A 25,000-nucleotide genomic window follows, 5' to 3' on the forward strand; every position below is an offset into this window, starting at 1 on the left:
TCTAACCAACATCTCTCATCTCATTGATTGGAATCCAGGTTAGCTGACTCCAATTAGCTTTTGGAGCAGTCATTAGCCTAGGAGTTCATACTTTTTCCAACCTACACTGTGAATGTTTAAATTATGTATTAAACATAGACAAGAAATACAATTTGTTATTAGTTTAAGCACACTGTTTGTCTATTGTTGTGACTTAGATGAAAATCAGATCAAATTTGATCAATGTGTGCAGAAATTCAGGTAATTCCAAAGGGTTCACATACTTTTTCTTGCCACTGTATGTGATTGTATACAAATGTAAGCATGGTTTGAAATGATTGTTGTAGTCAAATGTTATATCTGTATGGGCTTCTTGAGGTCAATTTGCAAATGATTTGTAATTATGTTCTGCCCCCCTGACCATCTGCTTAAGAGAAAATGGGCCCACAGCTGAATCTAGTTGATGATCCACACTTTGTCTTATTGTTTATATTACATAATACTTCACTGTAGTTGTTGTGGTTCTGAATCCTTTTCCTTTCTCCTGTCTGTCAGATCCAGATGCAGACGATGAGACCAAGAAGAACAACAGATGCAGCCTGGTCTGGGAGGTGAGTGGTTAACCAATACATCTTACTTCACTAATGCTCCAGGAGTGTAATGCATGCTTCATATAATAATCATGTTCGTCTTGGACAACTGGCTTCTTTAAAATGGATTGATTGTAAACACAGTATAGACTGATCTAATCTTGTCTTTCTCTTTCTTCCCTGCCGTTTTCTCTCCTGCCTCCATCTGTCCCCTCTCCTCCTCTTCCCAGGGCACGGCTAAGGAGCGTAACTACGGGGAGATGAAGTTTAAGCAGTGTCCTACAGAGAACATGGCTAGAGAACACTTTAAGAAGCACGGAACAGAACACTACTGGGACCTGGCTCTGAGCCAGAGTGTGCTGGAGAGCACTGATGACTGAAGGGAGAGCGTCACTAGAAAGCTGAGGAGGCAGAAGGATACCTTACCACTGACCCAGGGTCCGATTAGTTGTTCATCCTCATAATGGTTAGGAGTTATCTGATCCTGGATCAGTGGTGAAGCGCATTGTTACCTCGTGCACCAGAGACATGCAAAGGTCAGGGGTGATTCTACCCTCTTACAGATACATTCAGAACCCCAACCCAGCCTTGTATGGCTGACTGCTTGCCTGTTATTGTGTGGTGACTTGACTGAAGGCAGGGAGGGTAGACTGATTGGGAGTGAGGAATGAATGAAAGGAAGTGCTGGTTAGAGAATGGATGAGGGCGAGGTCGTAGATTAGGAGGGATATATGGGGTGTGTATAGATATTATTGAGCGAGGTGTACACTGTTCTGCAATCACATTTTTGTGGAAGAGTTGATAACTGTGAGACCATCTTTCTAGCAGTTAGGTGTCATTCAGGCTGTCAGTTGCTGTGTGTCAGTGTTTAATACTTTGTCTGACATCTCCACTGTGTGAGTGTTCTATAGCTTGCTATTGACTTCTCTACCTGACTACAGTTCCTGAGTAAGCCCAGCTGTGGTCCAAATACAGTTCTGAAATATTGCCGCAATGTACTATTCCCAAGCAAATGCCCTGTTTCGAATAAACAAAAACCAACCTATCAATGTAGAAGTAACTAAAGACTTTGAAACGTATGAGATCGTACATTTGACTATGGTTTGTGTCATGTTTTTGGCCTTTTATTGTATTTTTAAAGGAAATTGATACAATTGTTTTTTGTGGAATGATCACATTTAGTGGAATGACCACATTTAGTCAAGTATTGACTGACCCAAAATTGTTTTATTTTCTTTAGGTGTTTGTTTTGAATAAAGTGTCTTCCCTTAATGTTTGATCCTGTATATTTAGTCAATAAACACATGCAGTACAATACACTTTGTAATGAAAAATGAAAACTTTATACCTTTGTGCACTTTTTAAGTGATTTTCAGCTGCTGCATTGGATTTGTAACAGTGAGAGGTGACATTTTATAATGCTTGCGATTGGATGCAACCAACTTTAAACATACAGGCAGGTCCCTTTCGGGTTGTAAATATTGGTCAAACTGTTGGAGTTGCCAGTTTTCAGAATCTGACCCTAGATCTGTAGGGGGCGTGTCTCCTCTCGCCTGTCTGTCACACTTTTGCTACCTTCATGACTCATTGCGGTGTCCGTGTCTGCAGTACCAGAGAGGACTGGAAAAATGGCGGCGGGTTCTGGAGCTGTTAGCGGCCATGGTGGCCGCGGCGCTTTGGAGGCCACCCTGGACCGCAGATTCCAAGGAGTATCCAACACTATGGAGTCTATACAGGGACTGTCGACCTGGTGCATTGAAAATAAAAAGTATCACAGCCTTATCGTTCGGTACTGGATGAAGTGGCTCAAGAAATGTGAGTAGCTAACGTTAGCTTGTCATTCGTTAGCTTACTTCCCTGCTACTATACACACGTTAGCAAATCAATTATCTTCCTAATGTGTTACCGACTTAATGTTGACTCCATAAAGAAGTTCATACCAAGCTAACAAGATGTGTACTTATAGTTAGCTGCCTTGCAAACTAGTATAACCAACTGGTTATAGTAAGGTAGTTAGTGCCTACGGTAGCTGCAGTTCAAGCATATCGTTATGTATATTAACGTTAGCTAGCGACGTGTGATCAATTTAGTTTTGCTCTAATTCTGACCTGTCTACACATATGGTTCGACTTTGCGCCTGTTTTATTGCGCATCGCACGCCTTTAATATTTTTGCAGAACTGCAGAGGATAGAGAGCCAGGTAATTAGCTAGCTAAGCAAACTATCAAATGTGTTTGAACCAGAGTTAAAATGGGGGTAGTGTTGACAGAGCACAGGTATTATGTTGCTGGGTAAGTAAGGAGTGGGCTGAAAAACCGACGCTTTAGGAAGAAATCTGGGTTAGGCCCAAGGTTCGATTGTATTGTTGTTTAACAGAGGTAGCAAAGAGGAGCAACACCAGTCGTGTGGCCATGGGAAATTAGCAAATTGTATAACAAAAAGCGTTAAATTGGCTTAAAAATACGACGCATTGTATTGCATAACTGTGTCAGACCCGCCGGCAAACGGGTGGCTAGCTGGGTTAATTTAATACATAATATCGACAAAAGCATTCAAGAGAGGAACAAAGTACCTTTTTTTGGGGAGGCATATTTTCCTCATGATTCGTCAACTCTCACAGTTTCTGTCCTGCACATCGGATCGCTGCATGTTCTGTGTGTGTCTTGACCAATCAGATTAGGGAGATCACAGGCGGTGCACAAGGCGCAAAGCGCTCAGCACTTTCCTGCGTAGGTCTATTTATTTAGTAAATGTGATAGCACATCAGCCCCACAGACAAGCAAAAACTCTTAACCTCTTAAAGAGGCTGCAATTTTGTTAATCCTACACCTAAAACATTAGCGATCTGCAATTTATGCTGTATGTAAAAACGAGACGATTTCTCAGTCTGATAATCTGTGGGCTACTAACGACACACAGCCTTCTATGCGCCCTATCCCCCTGGCCAGGGTAAACTAAGCTGTTATGTATTTATGGCCCATTTGTTTGCATTAGGAGAAAATGTGATCAAGTTGGATTTGTATTCATACTTGGGCTGGCTCGGCTACCTAGACTTTTCAATCCAAAGTGATTAACTGGAAATAATTAGTCAAGGCAATAGTGATTACATAAGAGTTAGTTTTTATTACCATCTACAGTTGCATAGGTCTACATGATACAAACCTGTATAAAGCAACCTCAGCCCGGAGTTCTATTGTCCATTCATAGTGGTCTCCGTCTGTGTTTTAAAACATAATTCATATGAACAAGTACAAGGTTGCTGCAGTCTGACAGGGTTTTCATCCTCCCCAGGGCCAGGAGTTTTCTGACCTGATTAGAAAAATTGGTCCCAGTATAGTCCATATAAAACCTTTTTACAACTGATTAATCACTGTCATAACGTCTGGTGTTTTACCTGGTTAGGTTATCAGACCAGGAAGAACTCAGGCCCAGTGGAACATATGTGCCCTCCCACTCTGAGACTTGTTGCCACCTCTGCTGTTTCAACTGTTCATTTGTATCTGCCCAAATGTATTAAAATAAATACATTTGAAGTGATCCATATTGATCCGTATTCAAGTTAGATACTACCACCATGTTCAGTGGTAACTCCCCATCAATACATTTTTAAAGTTTAAGATGCATGTTTCAATACAATTTAAAAGCTCTAAAATGCTATTTGGGGAATGGCAAAAATAACTCCAGCCATTATCACTTTGGCTGCTATAGCTTCATTCACCTCAGTCAATAAGGGACATGCATAACATTCTAGAACAAACACATGCCGTAGTCTACAGCAATAAACAGCTACACTGGCTATACACTGGGAAACTAGTTGAGTTTGCTGTCAAACAGCAGTTACCTAGCAATGTTCCACCTCTGCACTGCTTTCATCAACTCTCTGTCGTCCAAAAAAGCCAGCCAGCCAATCAAACAGCCTTCCCGCCAGAACAAACCACTGTCCTTTAACTCCAATCTGAGCCAGATTGACAGCGCTCTGACCCAATGAGAATGGCGGGACACTAAGGGTGGCCAATCATATTTCAGGGGTGGCTAGAGCCACCTCTCACAATGCCCTGGGTAGGCCTAGCTAAGATTTTAACTCCAGTGTTTGGCATAGCTATCTATATTTGTCAAACACTAGGGTTAAATTCTTAGCTAGCCAGAGAGGCCTACACCTAAACTTTGACTGTCATTCATTGTGTTTTGAGGGGTTATTTAATGAAGTGCGTGGTGTGATATGTCATTGAAATAGATATGCCAGTGTTTTGTTGTTTATGGAAACGGATGTTGTCCACTTTCCTTGTTTCCAGCTATAAAGGTTTAGCTGGTTTTCAATGCTTTCATTGCCCTGAGCAGTTTTCTTTAATTAAAAATGAATTGCACTGCAGTAGACTAAACATTTGCACGGTTGTATGTGTTCCCATCTCTCTCTGTCCCTGTCATTGGCTCAACCACATGTATATCTGTTGTCTATGGTGCTGTGCTTTATCTATGATGTCCTCAAACATTCAAACTAGCTTTTGAACTCAGTCAACCAAAGATAAAGTTGGTGAGTTGTAGGCTTCGTTGTCCAGGTTAAACTTTCAACTCAAATGTTTTAATTTTCCCGGTATGTTGGATGTCCGTGTTAACGGTTCCGTTCCTAGGGTTGTGTTGTAATGCAGTGTTTCCACTGCACTCATTTAACTGTGGCGCTGCGCCACGGCAAGATCATTGCCGTTACGCCCCAAAAATATGAAACATAAATATTTCTGTCGAGGCACACTTTAATGCTAGAACAGTCCAGTTCAACATTTATTTTTCCCCTGCAAACAAAATGTAATGCTAGACAAATCAGATAACTGCATAGTAGAATAGTTAATCTATTTCCCTCTTGAGATTCATTCATGTTATGAGTATAGGTTTCCCTCCCTATAGCAATCTGACAAATGGATGCACACCAATTCTTGCGATCGCAGGGAAAAGCAGTTTTAATGGCCTTTGTTAAAAAGAGGGTGTTGTCAGCTTTCCATTTCTACTTGATTTATTTCTTAACTCCTGAATATGTGCCAACTGCACCACAGAGGTTTTTAGCAGCATCATGGTTAAGTACATTATCACTGTAATTTGCTGTGAGTGTATCGGGGAGAGTGGGGATAAATGTAACAGTCCATTGCAAGGTACCTTGGGGTGAAACACCACCCTTCCTCGCTTGTTTTTGGGGTGACAAAAAAAATGTGCTGAAACAAATTTTAGTTGAGCAAGAGCAGTGGCAACCAGGGAAAGTGTTTGGGGGGTGACATGAAGTGGTTTCGGTGAGAAGTAGAGGCAGGGGGTTTGCGTTATAACCCAAGTGGCGGAATAACTAACCGGTAGACAGGGCTACATTATATTCACTATTTATGCAAGTTTTTTGAGACATTTCACTAATAGGATGCTAACTAGTTAAAAGATCACATTTGGGATCTAGCTAATGATCAGCCCAATAGGGTAAATGCAGATAAGCAACCCCATGCTTCAGCCTATTTATTTATAGCCTCTATGCTGCATCCGTTGGGCTACAGGTGATAATGCTAATAGCATACCTGATAATATGGACCATGCATATGCTATATGCATGGTCAAATAGTTAAAATAAATAATTTTAACATATGTTATTGGGTCTCCCCCAATGCAAAGAAATATTCCAGAGAAAATACTGTTGTAATGTGTTGCATGACCAACTGGAAATAACTAACTGTTGGTTAATCTCGGTCATGTGTTTCTGCTATGAGATTGAGAAAACACATAAATGTATATTGTTTACAGCAGTAGGGGCCTATGTGATGTTCTGTTTCTGAACACATACCTTTTTTTCCACTTGCAAAATGAATCCTACTGTACCTGAGCTGGTGCAGGTAGTGGTACATATTTTACCACTACAACTTGAGTTCATCGCGGTTTGGTTTGGAAGGCTTAAAGCGTGCTAATTAGGTACCCAAAATATCTGGTCCTAGCTGGCTTGTACTAGGTCAGGGAGTTCTGTGTTGGGTCAGGAGGACCCACCTGGTGGTGGTACTGAAAATCTTTTATGTGTGTCCGGAACAGAAAAGGTTTGGAACCAATTTCTGCAAATGGGCTGTCTCTCTTTACGCTAAGCCTAATGCTGTTGTAATGCCAGTTGACATGCATCATTTGCCCATGATTGCTATCTGATGGTTCACGTGGCATCGCAGTCTGCCTGGCCAAATTGCCAGGTACCTCACAATACCATATTATCGCCATACTTTGGTGCTGATACTATGTGTATTGTGATTTTGATAATAAGATTTTATTGCGATTTGAAGTTCCAAAGATATTGCTCACCATATGTCCGCTACAGAGGCACTAGAGGACCATGAGAACGTTTTGATCAGTCATGGAAATAAGTGCTGAAAACAAACACCATCATTTGCAAATAAATTGATTAAACATCCTACAATGTGATTTTCTGTATTTTGTTTTCTCATTTTGTCTGTCATAGTTGAAGTGTACCAAAATGAAAATTACAGGCCTCTCATTTTTAAGTGGGAGAACTTGCACAATATGGTGGCTGACTAAATATCCTTTTATGCCCCACTGTAAATATCCCCCATCACTATGGCTTTGTAGGTTGAAACTTTAAACCCCCAGACGTGGCCCTGAGTGTGTCTGTGTTCGTTGGTCTGTGTCCACCTAGACTACGGTGTCGGCTGTAGTAGAACAGTGATGCTCAGTCACACTCCTGTGTGTGCAACAGGTGTTCCATCCAAGGCCCCACATTTACACCCAATCACATGTCCTAGTCCATAATCATTCTGCAATATTCTCAACTGAAGATTTGCAATATAGCTTAGGCCAGGGAAGGAAGCTGGGACCCTGTTGCCATTGAAAGCGATTGTTTATTTGATATTTTCCAACTGTTTCCCCTTCCCCACCACTCAGACTTAGTTAGGCCTAGACTTAGTTAGGCCTAGACTTAGTTAGGCCTAGACTTCAGCAAGTTCTATTTTCTGACTCCAGGATCTTTTCGAAGAAGAGTCGTTTCATGTAATAAACTTAGGATATGAATTTAGAACTCATTGTTACATTCATTGGATATCTTGGGGCTCGATTCAATCCACAGTGCTAGGCAAGTCAGTTAACACGTTCTTATTTACAATGACTGCCTACCCCGGCCAAACCCGAACCACGCTGGGCCAATGGTGTGCTGCCCTATGGGACTCCCAATCACGGCCGAATGTGATACAGCCTGGATTCGAACCAGGGACTGTAGTGATGCCTCTTGCACTGAGATGCAGTGCCTTAGACTGCTGCGCCCCTCAGGAGCCCACACTGTTTGGTTTGCGTGCTGTAGACAGCATAGAGCTGGTTGTTTACTGTTCTGTGCCTAGTCTTCATCTCTTCCTCACCTGGTTGAATACTTTCCAACTCGTCCTCCCTGAAGGCGTCTTCCCATGCGGAGTCAGGGGACGTTTTCTCTCCTTTGACTTGACAACCTTTCCCCACTTGGACTCAACTGAGATGTATGAAAGGCTTCTGTATTGTTATTTTATGTTACAAAGTGGTAATGCATCTGTTTATTTTGTTACCATTTACTAAGATATACCCTACTTAGTTGGTTTACACTAGTCATCACAGCTGTCCTGCACAAGATGCTGAGGCTGTAGGGCGTAGGCTAATATCACTTTCAGTTTATCAATAAGGCTTCAATGACCCTAATTGATATTGTGGGACTCGTACATACCGTTTCTAGTCTTGTCTGCATCAGAACCTGATCTGGGTTTGATTTGTGTCTGTTTTCCCTACTCTATCAGCTGTCACTTTGAAATACCTTAACTCTGGGTGTGCAGGCTTCTGAATGTATGGCGTTCTCCAGCTTTGAGTCATTTACATTTTTTTAATTACATGAATGTCATGAACGTTGTCTTGTGTCGGAGTGTGACAACGCTGTCTGCTGAAAACAATGTGTCATGAATGAATCAGTGGCGGTGCTGAACATTATTATTGACATTGTGACTACCGTGTTGCATGCTGCATCTTTGAACATGTTCAACTGGATCTTCATATATTCAGGGAGGGAGACGTTAGAGTCTTTATATTGCTGTTCAAGCTGTGTGTTTCCCCCAACAACCAGGCTTCATTTATGTTGGACTCCATTTACCTGCATGACAAGCCTATTTGGTTTCCATGTCTTAGCCTTGCCTGTAACACAGGGCTTCAGTTGGAGAAGTTGTGCGCTGCAGTAATGATGTTTTGTCTGTGCGTTAATTATGCATTAGATAGAAAAGTTAATATCAGCTTGTCATGACATCTGTCTGTCACTTAGTAAAAAAGCACTGCATTGTTTATCATTTCAGTGAAGTTTCCCATCGACACTGGTTGGTTTTGCTATATTTCCAGAATTGATTAGCAAATGCATGAGCTACTAGGTCTTCCACAGGGCAGTCTAGGTTTAGGCTGGTCATCCACAGGGCAGTCTAGGTTTAGGCTGGTCTTCCACAGGGCAGTCTAGGTTTAGGCTGGTCATCCATTGGGTGGTCTAGGTTTGGGTGGTCTAGGTTTAGGCTGGTCTTCCACAGGTCATCCATTGGGTGGCACTGGGCAGTCTAGGTTTAGGCTGGTCTCCACTGGGGTAGGTTTAGGCTGGTCATCCACTGGGCGGTCTAGGTTTAGGCTGGTCTTCCACAGGGGTCTAGGTTTAGGCTGGTCATCCACAGGGCGGTCTAGGTTTAGGCTGGTCTTCCACAGGGCGGTCTAGGTTTAGGCTGGTCATCCACAGGGCAGTCTAGGTTTAGGCTGGTCTTCCACAGGGCAGTCTAGGTTTAGGCTGGTCTTCCACAGGGCAGTCTAGGTTTAGGCTGGTCATCCACTGGGCGGTCTAGGTTTAGGCTGGTCTTCCACAGGGCAGTCTAGGTTTAGGCTGGTCATCCACAGGGCGGTCTAGGTTTAGGCTGGTCTTCCACTGGGCGGTCTAGGTTTAGGCTGGTCTTCCACAGGGCGGTCTAGGTTTAGGCTGGTCATCCACTGGGCGGTCTAGGTTTAGGCTGGTCTTCCACTGGGCGGTCTAGGTTTAGGCTGGTCTTCCACAGGGCAGTCTAGGTTTAGGCTGGTCATCCACTGGGCGGTCTAGGTTTAGGCTGGTCTTCCACTGGGCGGTCTAGGTTTAGGCTGGTCTTCCACAGGGCAGTCTAGGTTTAGGCTGGTCATCCACTGGGCGGTCTAGGTTTAGGCTGGTCTTCAGGGCAGTCTAGGTTTAGGCTGGTCTTCCACAGGGCGGTCTAGGTTTAGGCTGGTCATCCACAGGGCAGTCTAGGTTTAGGCTGGTCTTCCACTAGGGGCGGTCTAGGTTTAGGCTGGTCTTCCACTGGGCGGTCTAGGTTTAGGCTGGTCATCCACTGGGCGGTCTAGGTTTAGGCTGGTCTTCCACTGGGCGGTCTAGGTTTAGGCTGGTCTTCCACTGGGCGGTCTAGGGGCTGGTCTCCACAGGGCAGGTTTAGGCTGGTCTTCCAGGTTTAGGCTGGTCTTCCACAGGGCAGTCTAGGTTTAGGCTGGTCATCCACTGGGCGGTCTAGGTTTAGGCTGGTCATCCAGGTTTGCTGGTCATCCACTGGGCAGTCTAGGTTTAGGCTGGTCTTCCACAGGGCAGTCTAGGTTTAGGCTGGTCATCCACTCGGTCAGGTTTGCTGGTCTTCCACAGGGCGGTCTAGGTTTAGGCTGGTCATCCACTGGGCGGTCTAGGTTTAGGCTGGTCTTCCACAGGGCGGTCTAGGTTTAGGCTGGTCATCCACAGGGCAGTCTAGGTTTAGGCTGGTCATCCACAGGGCGGTCTAGGTTTAGGCTGGTCATCCACAGGGCAGTCTAGGTTTAGGCTGGTCATCCGGTCTAGGGGCTGGTCTTCCACAGGGGTCTAGGTTTAGGCTGGTCATCCACTGGGCAGTCTAGGTTTAGGCTGGTCATCCATCCACAGGGCAGTCTAGGTTTAGGCTGGTCATCCACTGGGCGGTCTAGGTTTAGGCTGGTCATCCACTGGGCGGTCTAGGTTTAGGCTGGGGTCTAGGTTTTCCACTGGGCGGTCTAGGTTTAGGCTGGTCATCCACTGGGCAAGTGAGGTCTAGGTTTAGGCTGGTCATCCACTGGGCGAGGGTGGTCTAGGTTTAGGCAAGTCTTGCACTGGGCGAGGGCGGTCTAGGTTTAGGCTGGTCTTCCACAGGGCGGTCTAGGTAGGCTTTCCAGGTCTGGTTTATCCACTGGGCGAGGGTGGCTAGGTTTAGGCTGGTCTAGGTTTAGGCTGGTCATCCACAGGGCGGTCTAGGTTTAGGGCTGGTCATCCACAGGGCGGTCTAGGTTTAGGCTGGTCTTCCACAGGGCGGTCTAGGTTTAGGCTGGTCATCCACTGGGCGGTCTAGGTTTAGGCTGGTCATCCACTGGGCGGTCTAGGTTTAGGCTGGTCATCCACTGGGCGGTCTGCAGGTCTGGCTGGGCGGTCTAGGTTTAGGCTGGTCATCCACTGGGCGGTCTAGGTTTAGGCTGGTCATCCACAGGCTGGGCGGTCTAGGTTTAGGCTGGTCATCCACTGGGCGGTCTAGGTTTAGGCTGGGCGGTCTAGGTTTAGGCTGGTCATCCACTGGGCGGTCTAGGTTTAGGCTGGTCATCCACTGGGCGAGGGTGGTTTAGGCTGGACGGTCTAGGTTTAGGCTGGTCATCCACTGGGCGGTCTAGGTTTAGGCTGGTCATCCACTGGGCGAGGGTGGTTTAGGCTGGGCGGTCTAGGTTTAGGCTGGTCATCCACTGGGCGGTCTAAGTTTAGGCTGGTCTTCCACTGGGCGAGGGAGGTCTAGGTTTAGGCTGGTCATCCACTGGGCAGGACGGTCTAGGTTTAGGCTGGTCATCCACTGGGTCTAAGGTGGTACTGGGTTTAGGCTGGTCATCCACTGGGCGGTCTAGGTTTAGGCAGGTCATCCACAGGACTAGGGTGGTCTACGCTTAGGCTGGTCAAGGTTTTTGATGTGGTTAAACATCAGGCTTCTGAGGACCCACTAACCCTCTTCCTCCTCCACCTATTCTTCTTCTTCCCCGTCTTCCTCTCCTCCTTCTCTCCATCAGCGGACACCAACCACCGCCTGAATCTGTTCTATCTAGCCAATGATGTAATACAGAACTGCAAGAGAAAGAACGCCATCGTCTACCGCTCAGCCTTCGCTGAGGTGCTTAACGCTGCACTACTGGTCAGGGGGTGAGTGAACTGCTCTGGATTATATGAATATTGTGAGGCACATCCTAGGCTTCCATTTGAGGCTGGTTTTAATTGTCAATGGGGAGACTGGTCATCCACTGATTTAGGTGGTTTAGGCTGGAGCCCTTGTTGAGGCTGGTCATCCAATCTCTTGCTGAGGCTGGTCTTCCCTTCTAACCTCTTGGTTTGGCTGGTCATCCAGGACCCGAAGGTGCTAAGTTCAGTGGAGCGGATCTTGCACTATATGGGAGGAGAGAAATGTCTATCCTGAGGAACTCATCACCCAGCTCAAAGCCAACCTGGCCAAGACTGGGAGAGAGAGGAGAAAGAGAAGGCTAAAGAGACTCCTCCTCGCGCCAGGTCAGTCTCCTATGCTCCTATTTCTTTCATCCTCACCATCTTTTCCTTTTGCCGTCTCTCTCTATTTCTGTAACCTCTGGGTCTGTATGAGTCAACAGGTCAGTCAGTGTGTTGTGTTGTGGTTTTGTCCTTAGCCCCAGTCAACCCCAAGGGTGGCCCTGAAGTCCAAGATTGTGGCTGATTTCACTGGGTAGGGGTGTATTTTTAGGCAGGTCATCCCTGGGGGCTAAGGGGTGGTTTACCCTTTAAAGGGGTAATCTGCAGTTACTACATACATTTTTGGTTTTGATAAATTAATGATTTGTACCACTGATTCTTGAAGGGTCTAACTTTTTAGGCAAATGCCTCAGGGTGAGCTTAGTTCAACTGTCACACCATCACAACTCCAAATATCTTGTTTTGCTCCAATATTTGTAAACAACAAAATGTAAACGTTTACACTAGTATAGCACTCCAAACATGGTTAAAGGCATAGTGTTGCATATCATGGATGGTCAGTCCTTAGGCAGGTATCCATAGCTCTGTCTATGATTTTGAGTGGGTACTTTTTCTTCAGCCCTATCCCTCAGCTTTTTTACCCAAACAGTGGATGATGCTTTATTGTTTCAACTGATGATTGGCCCCGTGGCTGGTCACACAATAATACTCTTTTAGGCTTCCCCACGCCCTCCCTCTTTCCCTTCCCCTCGGTCTCCAGCCCCAGTCGTTCATCGGGCAGCTGACAGGCTTCAAACGGGTGGTGGAGGAGGAGGAGCTGAGGGAGACCCAGCTGACAGCTCTCAGAGTGGGCGTCTCCAGCACGGAGGCCCTCAAGAGACTCAAAGGTCAGTGGTCAAAACAGGGTTAAGGCCAGGCTTCATGCCTAGGGCTGTTAAGGTGACCTATTAGGCTGGTCATCCACCGGCAGTCACGAGTCATCATGACTGCAGTGGTCCACGTGACCGTTGAATCAACTAGGCGTCTCCAAAACTGCGCCTGATGTCCCCTATAGTCAGTAGTAGCCTACCAAACTTGCTAATGGCCTGGTACTCCGCTCTCCATTGACCCTCAAATCACTCTGACATCAATGCAATGTAAAATCAAATGGAACACTTCATGAGAGCCCTGGCGTTCAGAGTTTGCTGGGGAATGATCACCTGTTGGTAAGAGAGTCAGCTCATAGCTGGTTGATGCATGAATAAAGTAGGCATGTTCCTAAAGCCCATTTGACAACATTTTATTGTAGGCTATGCTATTCAATTGGTGGGATAGTTTTGATGGCCTCTTGTAAAAAGAGGAGAATCCCATCTCTTTGCTGACTAGTCTAGCCCTTCTAATTTATTTCTCCTTTCCTGTTGTCTTGCCAGAGACCCTTTGCTTTACAATCAGAGTAGCCCTCCTGATATGGGAGGAGAGAACTGATCATCCTAGAGGAACTCATCACCCAGCTCAAAGCCATCCCTGGTTGTGAAGGAGAGAGAGAGGGAGAAAGAGAAGGCTAAAGAGGCGGTGCACAATTGGCCCAGTCTCCTATGCTCCTAGGGGGAGGGTTTGGCCTCCTCACCATCTTTTCCTTTTGCCGCTCTCTATTTCTGTAACCTCGGGTCTGTATGAGTCTTCAGGTCGTCACTTTGTGTTGTGGTTTATATCCCCAGTCAACCCCAAAGCTGGCCCTGAAGTACTCAAGATTGTGGCTGATTTACTCTTGTCCTCGTCCATCTCTAAATTGACAAGGCCGGGGGTAACAAGTTTGCCAACACCCATTTTTGGTTTTGATAAATTAATGATTTGTCAGATTCTTGGAGAACCAGATGCCTATAAGGGCCCCCTCTGCTGAGGCTTAGTTCAACTGTCACACCCCTTCACAATGCAAATATAAGTTTGATTTTGGCCAATATTTCAACCAATCAAATGTACGCGAACAATATAGCCTCCAATCATCTATCAAATAAATAATCTAATCATGGATGGTCATACATCTATCCATATGGTTCTAATTTTGAGTGGGTACTTTTCTTAGCCCTTCAAGCCCTTTGCCAACCGCGTTTTCAACCTCAAACGTAAACTGATGCCCTCAAGTCCTCCTTCCCGGCCCTTGATGGAGTCTCCCATCCCTCCCCTCTCCCCACGCCCTCCTCTTCCTTCCCCCTCTCTCTCCAGCCCCAGTCGTTCATCGAGCAGCTGGCGGGCTTCAAACGGGTGGTGGAGGAGGAGGAGCTGAGGGAGACCCAGCTGACCTGGAGTGGACGTCTGCATGCACGGAGGCCCTCAAGAGACTCAAAGGTCAGTGGTCAAAACAGGTTAAGGCCATGGTTCATGCCTGAGGAGGAATGGAGACCGTATTACACAGGCCACACCGGCAGTCACGAGTCATCATGAGCAGTCAAATTCCACGTGACCGTTGAATCAAAGTAACTAGGCGTCTCCAAAACTGCGCCCTGATGTCCCCTATAGTCAGTAGTAGCCTACCAAACTTGCTAATGGCCTGGTACTCAGCGCTCTATTGACCCTCAAATCACTCTGACATCAATGCAATGTAAAATCAAATGGAACACTTCATGAGAGCCCTGGTGTTAGAGTTTGAGGGGGAATAGGATAGGACCTGTTGTGTGGGCAGAGTCAGCTCATAGCTGGTTGATGCAAAATAAAGTTCCTATAAGCCCATGTTGCACAACATTTCTATAGGCTACGCTATTCAATTGCGTAAGAAAACAGAGTTTTGATGGCCTCTATTAAAAAGAGGAGAATCCCATCAGCTTTCTATAGTCTAGGCCTCCTATATTTATTTCTCAACTTTCCTAATATTAAGCACTTTGCTTTGCTTTACAATCAGAGTAGCCCTCCTGAGTGGTGCGGCGGTCTAAGACACTGATCAGTGATAGAGGCGTCACTACAGATCCACCCGCGACCGTGAGACCGCGAGGTGTGCACAGTGGCCCAGTCTGGGTTAGGGAGGGTTTGGCCGACTGGGATATCCTTGTTCCAAAAAGCGACTCCTTGTGGCGGCCGGGCACATAACGCTGACTTCTGGGCTACTTTGCGGTGTTATCTCCGACATATTGGTGCAGCTGGCTTCTGTACTCTTGTTTAAATGACTTATTTTACTCTTGTCCTTGTCCATCTCTACCCCAGACAAGGCCGAGGGAACAAGTAAACAAAGGATGTTTGAGGATTTGAAGAGTTCAGAAAAGGAGTTTGTCAGTTTCCTGGAGAACCAGATGCCTGTAACCCCTCTGCTGGCGGGGCTCTGGGAAACGCATAAACACGCTCTTCTATGAGATGCAATACAACGTTAAGACATGGCCAGAGTATCAACCAATCATTCAATCAATCTGATAATCATCTATCAAATAAATAATCTAATCAATATCTAATACATCTAATTCTATGGTTCTAATTTTTCAAGGCCTACAAAACCTTTGCCAACCGCGTTGATCAACCTCAAACGTAAACTGGATGCCCTCAAGTCCTCCCTTCCCGGTCCCCGAACTCTCCCATCCTCCCCTCTGAGGACGCTCCCTGTCAGGCTGGGCTTTGACCCGGACCTGGATGGGAGTGCCATGGACGAGAGGGACAGGGGTTGTGAAGAATAAACAGAGATGTGGAGGACATGGATCTGTCTGAGGAGGACATAGACAGCCAACACAGGTGAATAAACACGCCAGGTGAATCTCAATGAGACTAAACCTTGTCAAAATAAACACGTTAACCCCCTTTGTTTCCATCAGCTGAGAAGCAGTCCATCAGCCACCGTTTCCAAGGTGACCAGCTCCAAGACCGCAGCAAAAACCCGCCCCTGTCACACTCATTCGAACCTCCACCGAATCCCCACTCAAAGGCAGCCTGTCTACCCCCACGCCAGTGACCCCAGCACCCTACGAGCTGGGGTGTGAGTGGTCCTAGCGGTCTGACCGCTCCTCTGGGAATGAACCTGGCCAATGTGGACCTGGGCAAGATCAGCTCCATACTGAGCAGTATCACATCAGCCATGAAGAACACAGGTGTGTGTGTGCAAGATAAGCAGAGTTAATATATGGATTCTGTGACACACTGGTACAGAAATGTTATAACATGTTTGCATAACAAGATTGTTCTCTTCTTCTCTCTGTGTGTCTCTGTCTCTCTCAGCAGCCAGCCCTGTGTCTCGCCCATCCCCTGAACTCCCACCACCCTCTCTGGCCAATCATCTTCCTCCAAAACCCCAGTTGGCCCCACCCCTCCTAGCCCAGCCCTGGCCAGCATCCTGTCCAGAGTGAACGTCACCCCTGAAGGCATCCTCAACGCCCTGTCAAAGACCCAAACACAGAGTGAGACACACATAAGATAGTAAACCAGACAGGCAGATTTATAGACTGACTTTGAGATGGGAAATGCAAGGCTTCTGTTGAAATTGTTTTGGGGGGCACTTTTTATGTTGAGTAACTTGTGTATCAATTTGTAAGTCGCTCTGGATAAGAGCGTCTGCTAAATGACTTAAATGTAAATGTATCTGCTGGTGTAATTATCTCCACCCACCCCACTTTCTCTCTCTCTCTCTCCCCATATCTTTGTTTCTCGCCTTCTTCTCTTCTCTCTCCTCAGGTCTGTCCTCTCTGCTGAGGTCTGGTAGCTCCTCCTCCTCTGCCCCCTCCTCCCATGCCTCCCCAGACTCCTCAGCAGCCAAGGGCCCCCCACACCCACCACACCTAGCAACACCAAACCCCCCTGACCAACAGTCTCAAACGAGACACACCTGAGAGGAGCAGGGAGCCAGGGATTGGGAGAAAAACCGAGAGGCCTCCCTCCTCCTCCTCCCTCTCTCCCTAGCCGCTCTGTCTCTCCTCCCAGCCTAGAGTCTAAGATCAACCGTTTCCTCCAGGGGAACCCAGGGTTCAGATCTGGGCCTGGGGGATGGGAGCCCTCTGCTGGGGGAGACGGGGTAGACAGGACCCCGTCAGGGATGAGAGCGGGGCACCCCCACCCAGGACGAAATCATGGACACACCAGGGGTGTCTCCTCCGACCCCCTTGGCCTCAACAGTGACCCCAAGAGCTTAGGCTCATCCATAGGTCATGATCTTTCACCCACGGCCTACCGCAGTGACCCTTGGGACGCCGTCATCACCCCAACAGGAAGCAGCAGCGACGTGGACTTCCTCTCTTCCTCTTCTCGTTTCCAAGGCTACGGAGCGGGGGAAGAAGGCCGCCAAGCTGAAGGAGGAAGATCAAGAGGAAGATTAGCTCTTCATCACTGGGAAGCAGCAAGGTGAAGAAGGATGGACAGAACAGTCACGGGAACAACAGATCAGTTGAAGGAGAGAGGAGAGCATCCATAGGTTCTCGTAAGACCAGCAGCGGGTCAGAGGGGGAGGGAGGAATGAGTGGAACGAGGGATGAAAAGGGAAGAGGAGAGGAGAGGATGGTGGGGGCTCATCTGACGGGAGGGGGCAGTACCACCGTATCGAGACGCTGGTGTCGCCTTGCACAGAGGAGCACCTTTCCAATCACTGGGGCTTCTCAAACCGCCAGCCAACCGAGAGCGCATCCAGACGGTGGAAAGTATCCGCGTGATTGGACAAGGGCTGCGTCGCGGGGATGGAGAAGGGGGAGGCCAGGTGGAGGGATGTGGTACGATGAGGAAGGGTACCTGGATACCCAGCCCCCATCACCTTCCCCTCAGGGCGGCTCTGACGACATGACTTCACCACCCCCATGCCTCCCCGACCTCACACCACCACCTTCCTCCTCATTCTAATCACCCTCCCCCACCCTCATCCGCACGGCCCCCACCCCAGTTTCAGATGCCCCCTACCATGGGGAGAACCCCCAGGGTCCCCTCCCCTCACACCTCCACCATCACCCCCCTCCTCCCTTCTTCAACTCCCCTCCTCCACCCATCCAACGCCCTCCACCCCCTCCCATGCCCCAGCTCCCTCCACCCCCGCGCAACTTCCTCCCCCCCTCGGCAGTCATGGTAGGCGGGGTTCTAGTCCCCATTGACCGCCAACTTCCCCTCCCTCCCCAGGTCCGCCCAGACGTAGGAGACCGAGGGGGGATGGGAGGGGGACCCAGGGGGGGTAAAGGTGGTCCCACTCCCCTCATGTCCTCTCTGTTAGGGGAGCCCCCTAAGATGCCTCGCCCAGGCACAGTCAAAGAGCATTTCACTCCCCGCCACGCACCCCTCTCCTCCACCGGGCAGGTGCCCCGCCTCCCTTATTGGGCCGTGTCAAGGATGGCATCAACCTCCTCCTCCACCTCCTCCACCCCTCCCTCTCCCCTCAGGCGACCCCCTGCTTCCTCGCCCCCAAGCTCCCGCTCCAGCACCTCCAGCTAGCCCGCCTGCCCAGTCCCGACACCCAATCCCAACCATCCCCACCGTCCTCGCCCCGTCCTCCTGCGCCTACCCTCCCCCAACCCCTGCCCCCATCAACTCCACCCCCCAGAGACCTCTACTCCACCCTCGCGGCCCCCTGTCCACCGCACCTAAACCGAGCCACCCATACCCAAGGGGGCAAGCGTCCTGGCCCTCCATTCGGCGGGGGGCCGAGGAGGTCCCTTCCCCCCAAGAGACCTTTCTTACCCCCACGCTATTGAAATGTTAACCCATGCTGAATGAAAAGTAACCCACACACCTAGCTACCCAACACGGGGAGAAGATGTGTAGAACCCTTATGGTATGAGCCCAGTCTGTCCTCACTATGTTAATCCTAGTGGAGTAATTTGTTTTATTACATTTAGCTGATCGCACCTTGACACAAACCAGCACGTCACCTCACCACAATACAGTACCAGCTTAGCAATTATGCACAGTGTTATGGATGAAATAGGTAACCAAACCAAATCTGCCTCCCCTCCTCCTCCGATCCCCAGGAGCAACAATGTTCTCTGCTTCCCCTCACTAAAGCAGTGAGGAGTAATGGAGGTGTGAACTAGAAGGAAGACGACAAGCACAGATCAAATAGAAACAGAAACAGGTGGTTATTCTATTTCACTAAATTTCTACTTACCTCCAGTATTGTGTGAATAAGCTGATATAAACACTTTCAGAGAGAGTGATAGAGGATAGATGGGATGGGCTGGAGGGATGGGATGGATGGATGGGATGGGCTGGAGGGGATGGGATGGATGGGCTGGAGGGAGGTTGGAGTGGATAGATGGAGGGGCTGGAGGGATGGGATGATGATGGGCTGGAGGGAGGTTGGGATAGATGGGGAGGGTGTTTGATGGAGGAACAAAGTTGCTCCCTGAGAGTGTCCTAAATTACAACCTTTTTCTCAATAGGATTTGGTTATCTAAATGAGTGCTGACTTTATGATCAGTGCTGTTGTGGAGTTTCTCCACCATAACCCCAACGTGCTCCCAGTGCATCGTATTCTAAATAATAACCTTGTTTCTCTCCTAGAGGTTTTCATGCTTAAGTCTCTCTTCCCTCTGTATATTTCTCAGCTTTTAAATGTATAGACTGAATGAGTTGGCTGTGTTGCGACTATTAAACCTCGGTTGTTTGTGTAAAGAGCAGAGTCATCGCTATTCGCTAACTTGTGATTGACGCCATTGTGAAGAAGCCTTAGCTGTAGTTACACAGAGGCAGCGATGTTTGTGCTTCTCATTGCTCTAACAAAAACACCACTCTGTCCATCTCCATTTCTCCAATCTGAGGGGGAGGAGAGTGAAGAATCGTCCAGTGTAAAGACGCATTTAACAGATAATAATGAGTTGCGGAGACTCAGTAGTTGAGGCGGGTGCTTTAGAAGTTTGAACTATGAACCCGCTGTCTCTCTACTAGGCCATCGCTCCCTGTATTGTCTTTAATAAAATCCAGTTTCAACCCAACCAAGGGGAGGGTACTACTTTCTTTGATAGTCACTGTCATGGATACCGGTAAGACCAGTCTCAGCAGTTGTCATGGATACCGGTAAGACCAGTCTCAGCAGTTGTCATGGATACCGGTAAGACCAGTCACAGCTGTATGATAGATGTTATGTTGGTCTACTTATTCAAAGCTGAATTGAAATGCTGAAACATTACTTATAACAGTACAAACAATGTTATTTTTTACCCCAACTGCTCATTTGTTCTGAGTTGTTTTGGATTTCTTGCTGTGATTTTTGTTGTGGCTGTAACCTCATGTCAGATGTAAAATATCTATACTTGCCTGTGCAGTGCACTGTCTCTGTCCAGTCCAGAAGTCCTTTTTGTTTGTTACTTTTGACCTGTTCCCTTCGCTACCTTTCCTAGATTTAGTCTCTTCTTTTTCCTCCTTTCCTTCCTCTGACGCTGTACATTTACAACTGTAGAATACCAAGTAACACCAATGAAGAAGTGATGAGTGAATTATCTGCAAACATTCATTACTCATTAAGATAATGGACACCTATGAAGAAGTGATGAGTGAATTGTCTGCAAACATTCATTACTCTTTAAGATAATGGACACCTATGTAAATGCTCCTCTAAATTTCCCATCAGTGTTAGTTTATCAGTTTAAAGTGTTCTGCTATACATTTCTGAATGGAAGAGATGCTGTTCTGAATCAATGGTACAGAGCAGCTACTACTCTCACTCTGACTGTATGTATGATGTGATGCTTCTCTCTGTCACTGCTGATAATGACCAGATTAACGCAGGCCAGTTGGTTTGTGCACGTTTCCCTGCTGTCCAGTAGACTAATGACTTCCCTTCTAACTCGTACCTCAGTTAGACAGCGAGCCACCAGGATGGAGTCAGAGATGTAATCATTTTCTTTGAACAGTTTGTTTAAATAATATTGTCATTCAATGTACTCTTGAGTTTGAAATATGTTTGTTTTGAATAACTTTTGAGTGAAAATGCTTAAAGATTTGAGGGAATCTAATGGTGTGTGTGTATAGTATGCATTAACTATGTAATGATTCAGTCATGAAGGTGGTTGTGTTAAGTTCTCCATATGTTTAGAAGCATTGCTATTCTTTTTATGATCATCAATGATGTTCTATCATGCATCTTTTGAGTGTCCAATCCTTTCCGATGCTACTGCTCTCCTCTCTCTACCACTGAGCCGTCCTGTAGTTCAGGGATTTACTATGTTTACCTATGACTGTCACAATTTAGACATACAGCCAGGCATTTACTTCATATGAAGACTTTACAGTTTAAACCACATTCCATGGAGTCCTACTGCATGTGTTTTTGTTTTAAAGACAGCCTCTGCATTTATGAATATTCAATTCATAATCAACCCCTTGGCCTTACCTTTTAGGCACTTGTCGATCTGGGAGGATTACATAGGTGTAAGCCAATCAGAGGCAAGGTGCAGCTATTACCGTATTGCACCTATCCAAACCTTTAATATACGTGAAGTGCGTAGTAGAGACTCGGGGTTGATTTGGTGACGGGAACAGGCCACAGAGCACTGACATGAAGACAGTACTGTGACATCGGTTAAGACCAGTGGTGGCTGGTGGCACTTCAGATGGGGAGGACGGGCTCATAGTAATGGCTAGAACGGAATAAATTGAGTGGTATCAAACACCTGGTTTTCCATGTGTTTTATACTAGTCCATCCATTATTATGAGTTATCCTCCCTTCACCAGCCTCCTCTGGTTGGGTGAGGTAGTCACTGCCATGCTATTACACCCATTGTGAGATTAGTTATATTATTGAGTCTGAAGATCCTAACCCAGAAGTGGGTCACCATTTATTGTTTTCTATAAACACACACACACACACACACACGATTCCATCCAACAGCATCTACCATACCCATCTGCATTTAACCTTTTTGATTGACACTGATTTTCTTGGTTGTGTAGTTCACATCCTTGCACAGAGCTCTAGTCCACATGTCTTTGCTGTCACATCCATAGTTCCTCCCAAACCAGTCCACTGCATGTATGACGCACCTTGACGGTCTGGCGTTGAAAGCATTGAAGTCTGTAACCCACCCACCCAATATTTAGTGCAGTCACTGCACAGTACTTTAAATGTATTATCCCTATCCCATTTAATGAAAGGCAGTTGAGATCATATTGTAATATTACCACATCTCAGTGGCTTCCTCTCATCACCTTCATATACTGTTCTGAGAAGACCAGATAGGTGGAAGCAATGTGGGGCAAGTGTGCTAGAAGTATTTATTTCACCGGTTTCCTTCATTCAGATCAGTATAGATGAAGGAAAGGATGCAATGAGAGCCATTGAGATGCTCTTCATACAAACATAAATAGGTTTCACCTTATGAGAGTACACACGTCTCATATCTGTGGTGGTGGGGTTCACAGTATGAGATATATTTAATTGTGCTTCATAATGGTCCATATTTCAGGTAGTAGCCAATGAGAAGGACATTGACCCTAGACACTGATCTAATATCATTTTGGAGTTTTACCCCAATGAGATTTTGGAATCAGTATTTGGGGCAACCTGATTTCTAGGGCTTTAACTCAATTTGTCTTTCTGTGATTCCTTGTGTCCTATCTCCTCACTCCTCAAATGTATTTGAGGATAAGGCCCAAGGTCCCTCTAGGGCATTCTACCCGTTTCAGTGTATTGTTAGTGGCACTTTACAGGTGGTCCGAAATCCCCAGTTAATTTACTCTAGCGCCCCCAAGCGCTCTTTCAATGTTTTTTCTTATACGAGCCAGTCTGCGTCACTTGCAAATCCCCTTTTCTCTAAAATTATATTGACGTTTGTTAGTACATCAACACTATGTAACTCTTTGAATTATATTTTACTTAAGTTATTTACATTTATGTAGAATAAATTAAACCATATTTACGTGTATATCGGTAAAATAAAATTACCAAGTTATGTCTTAACTATTATACACAGACGTCTACAACCACTATGAGCTTTGAACCAATATACCTTATGTGGAAAGAAATAACGAAACCCTATTGATCATATAACCATGCGCTCGTTACTGGTGTCTTGAATGTACGAATTGAGATGCCAGTGGCAAGGCTTCTCAAACTAATCCTAGTTAAATGCTACTTTATATTAAAACAATGTAAACGAAATAGGCTATTCATACTATTGCTTCCAGAAGTCTGTTGAAAGTAGCCTAATTTCTGCCCCACGTTAGAGGCGAGTACTTTTGAGCGATGTGCGTGTAATAGCCTAATAACGGTGCTCTGAGCTACAATATTCTCTGCTCTTCCTCCATTTTTATGCGGCCAATCGATGAATGGGATGTGTGTAACTTGCTGGCTCTCACAGGGACCAACCCGGTTGCCTCACCGTTGATCAATTCTCTTCAGGCGCTGCAAAGATGCAGTGATCTCCTCATATTGGGATGGTTTCTTGGAACGCTCCACTCTTGATCTTGGGCGTAATTTGACAAAATGCAGGAATTGAGCATACCTATGTTAAATAGATTCAGGTCCTTTTCGTGGATTGTCGGTTTTAGATTAATGCTGTGAAGTTAGTCTCGTGTACCTGAAAGTGATCTATCCGAATGTTAAATACAGATTAGTGGGCGCCACTGAGGTGTGTAAATTAACGGTGAGCGCGCTTTCATTGTTGACGCTCACCAACGTGCGCGCACTTGCCAACGTCAAGTTTCCGCCCTCTTCCCTTGCTGACCAATCACTTTTCCCCATCTACTCCATTCTTCCGGTATTATGGCCGCTTGCAGTGTAAGGGACAACGAGTGTGAAATGTTATGATTATGAAAAGTTTTCGGTGAAACAGGTGGATTAAGGATGCTCGTAAACGTGATGTTACGGTTTCCCGTCTGTCGGCCGTCAGTTCGGGCAGTGCTTCACTGTCAGAGGCGCTTTAGCAAGGTGTGCAACCTTATTAAACCGTTTTCTGTTATGAAATGTAGCTGTACTGGCCTGCTGAGTACAGTATCATTGGGTTGTGTAGCCAGCCTTCTCCAAATCAGTGGTGTGGCATTGTCCTATGACCGCTCAGGTACATAGGTGTAGGCGTGTCCTCTGACAAACCATTGGATGGATCTATGAATAGCCCTGAGAGTGTTCTGACGGCCAAACAAGACTGCGCTGTAAACTGTCGTCATTTGTGTCTTTGTGTGACCACAAGGTTATACATTTTAGGGGTGTTTGGTGGGAGGGGACAGTTCTCAATTAAGCATATTATTGGGTTCTCTCTCTCTCTGAAATATGCAACTACTAATGTATGTATGATCACAATACCATACATTTTGTTATGAATGCCATATTGTGTGAAGATTTGATTTAAAACGATTACATGGTAATAATATGATCCCCTTGTCTGTATTGTTGTTGTTCATATTGACCCCTGTGCTCTCTTTCCTATTCCCTTGTTTCCTAATTTCTTCCCCTCTGCCTTTAGATAGAGGCATCCCCTGCTCTGTCTGAGCGTGTGCGTGTGTTTGAGTCTCTCAGAGAGAGGCAGGGACAGCAGAGGACAAGCGGCACCATGAAACAGGCCTTCAGCGTCCGATTGGCTGATGGCAGGACGATGAATGGCACCACAGGCGTGACCACACCGTCAATCATCGCTCAAAACGCACGGTTAGCCTCTCAGATGTGTGTGTGTGTGTTATTCAGAATCCTAAAACTCAGGGAAGGTTTATACCCAGTGCTTGACTTGGAATTAAATAGGTGCTGGTACTTATTTTGAGTGCTGGTACTGTTTTATATTTAGGTAAAGGAACACTGAAATCCTTTTGAGCTAATATTCTATAAGAGGTGCAGGAACTCAAGCAGCAGAAATGTTGAGGTGCTGGTACTCTGCTCCATTGAGCTACTGTCCAATTCAAGCACTGTTTATCCCTCAGAACACGTCGTGTTTAGACAGGTAGCCCAATTCTTATTTTTTTCCACTGTTTGGTCCTTTGATTCATCAGATCTTTTCACATCAGGTCGTTTCCGAGCTGGTCTGATTGGTCTAAAGACCAATTAGTGGAAAAAAATATCAGAATTGGGCTGCCTGTCTAAATGCAGCCTTAGTA

At 46.4% G+C, this 25,000-nt stretch overlaps 1 protein-coding gene and 1 pseudogene across 6 annotated transcripts in view; both read left to right on the forward strand.

The window, feature by feature from the left end:
* The window catches only part of LOC127906071 (threonine--tRNA ligase, mitochondrial-like), a 93,556-nt gene that overhangs the window by 55,653 nt on the left and 12,903 nt on the right, over positions 1–25,000 (forward strand). Inside the window, exons 1-3 of one of the 6 annotated variants that reach the window (XM_052495141.1) lie at positions 18,651–18,754; positions 18,951–19,054; positions 24,379–24,575. In XM_052495141.1, coding sequence (XP_052351101.1) covers positions 24,466–24,575 — 110 coding nt within the window. In that variant the 5' untranslated portion in view covers positions 18,651–18,754; positions 18,951–19,054; positions 24,379–24,465. Of the gene's footprint in view, positions 1–18,650; positions 18,755–18,950; positions 19,055–23,447; positions 23,847–23,870; positions 24,200–24,378; positions 24,576–25,000 lie in introns of those variants that run through there. The other 5 variants (XM_052495138.1, XM_052495139.1, XM_052495136.1 and 2 more) reach the window with 5 other exon arrangements.
* Positions 1–25,000, forward strand: part of LOC127914909 (threonine--tRNA ligase 1, cytoplasmic-like) — an 86,908-nt pseudogene that overhangs the window by 32,531 nt on the left and 29,377 nt on the right.

Source organism: Oncorhynchus keta, chromosome 34 (assembly GCF_023373465.1).
Source record: "Oncorhynchus keta strain PuntledgeMale-10-30-2019 chromosome 34, Oket_V2, whole genome shotgun sequence".
Lineage (NCBI taxonomy): Eukaryota > Metazoa > Chordata > Actinopteri > Salmoniformes > Salmonidae > Oncorhynchus > Oncorhynchus keta.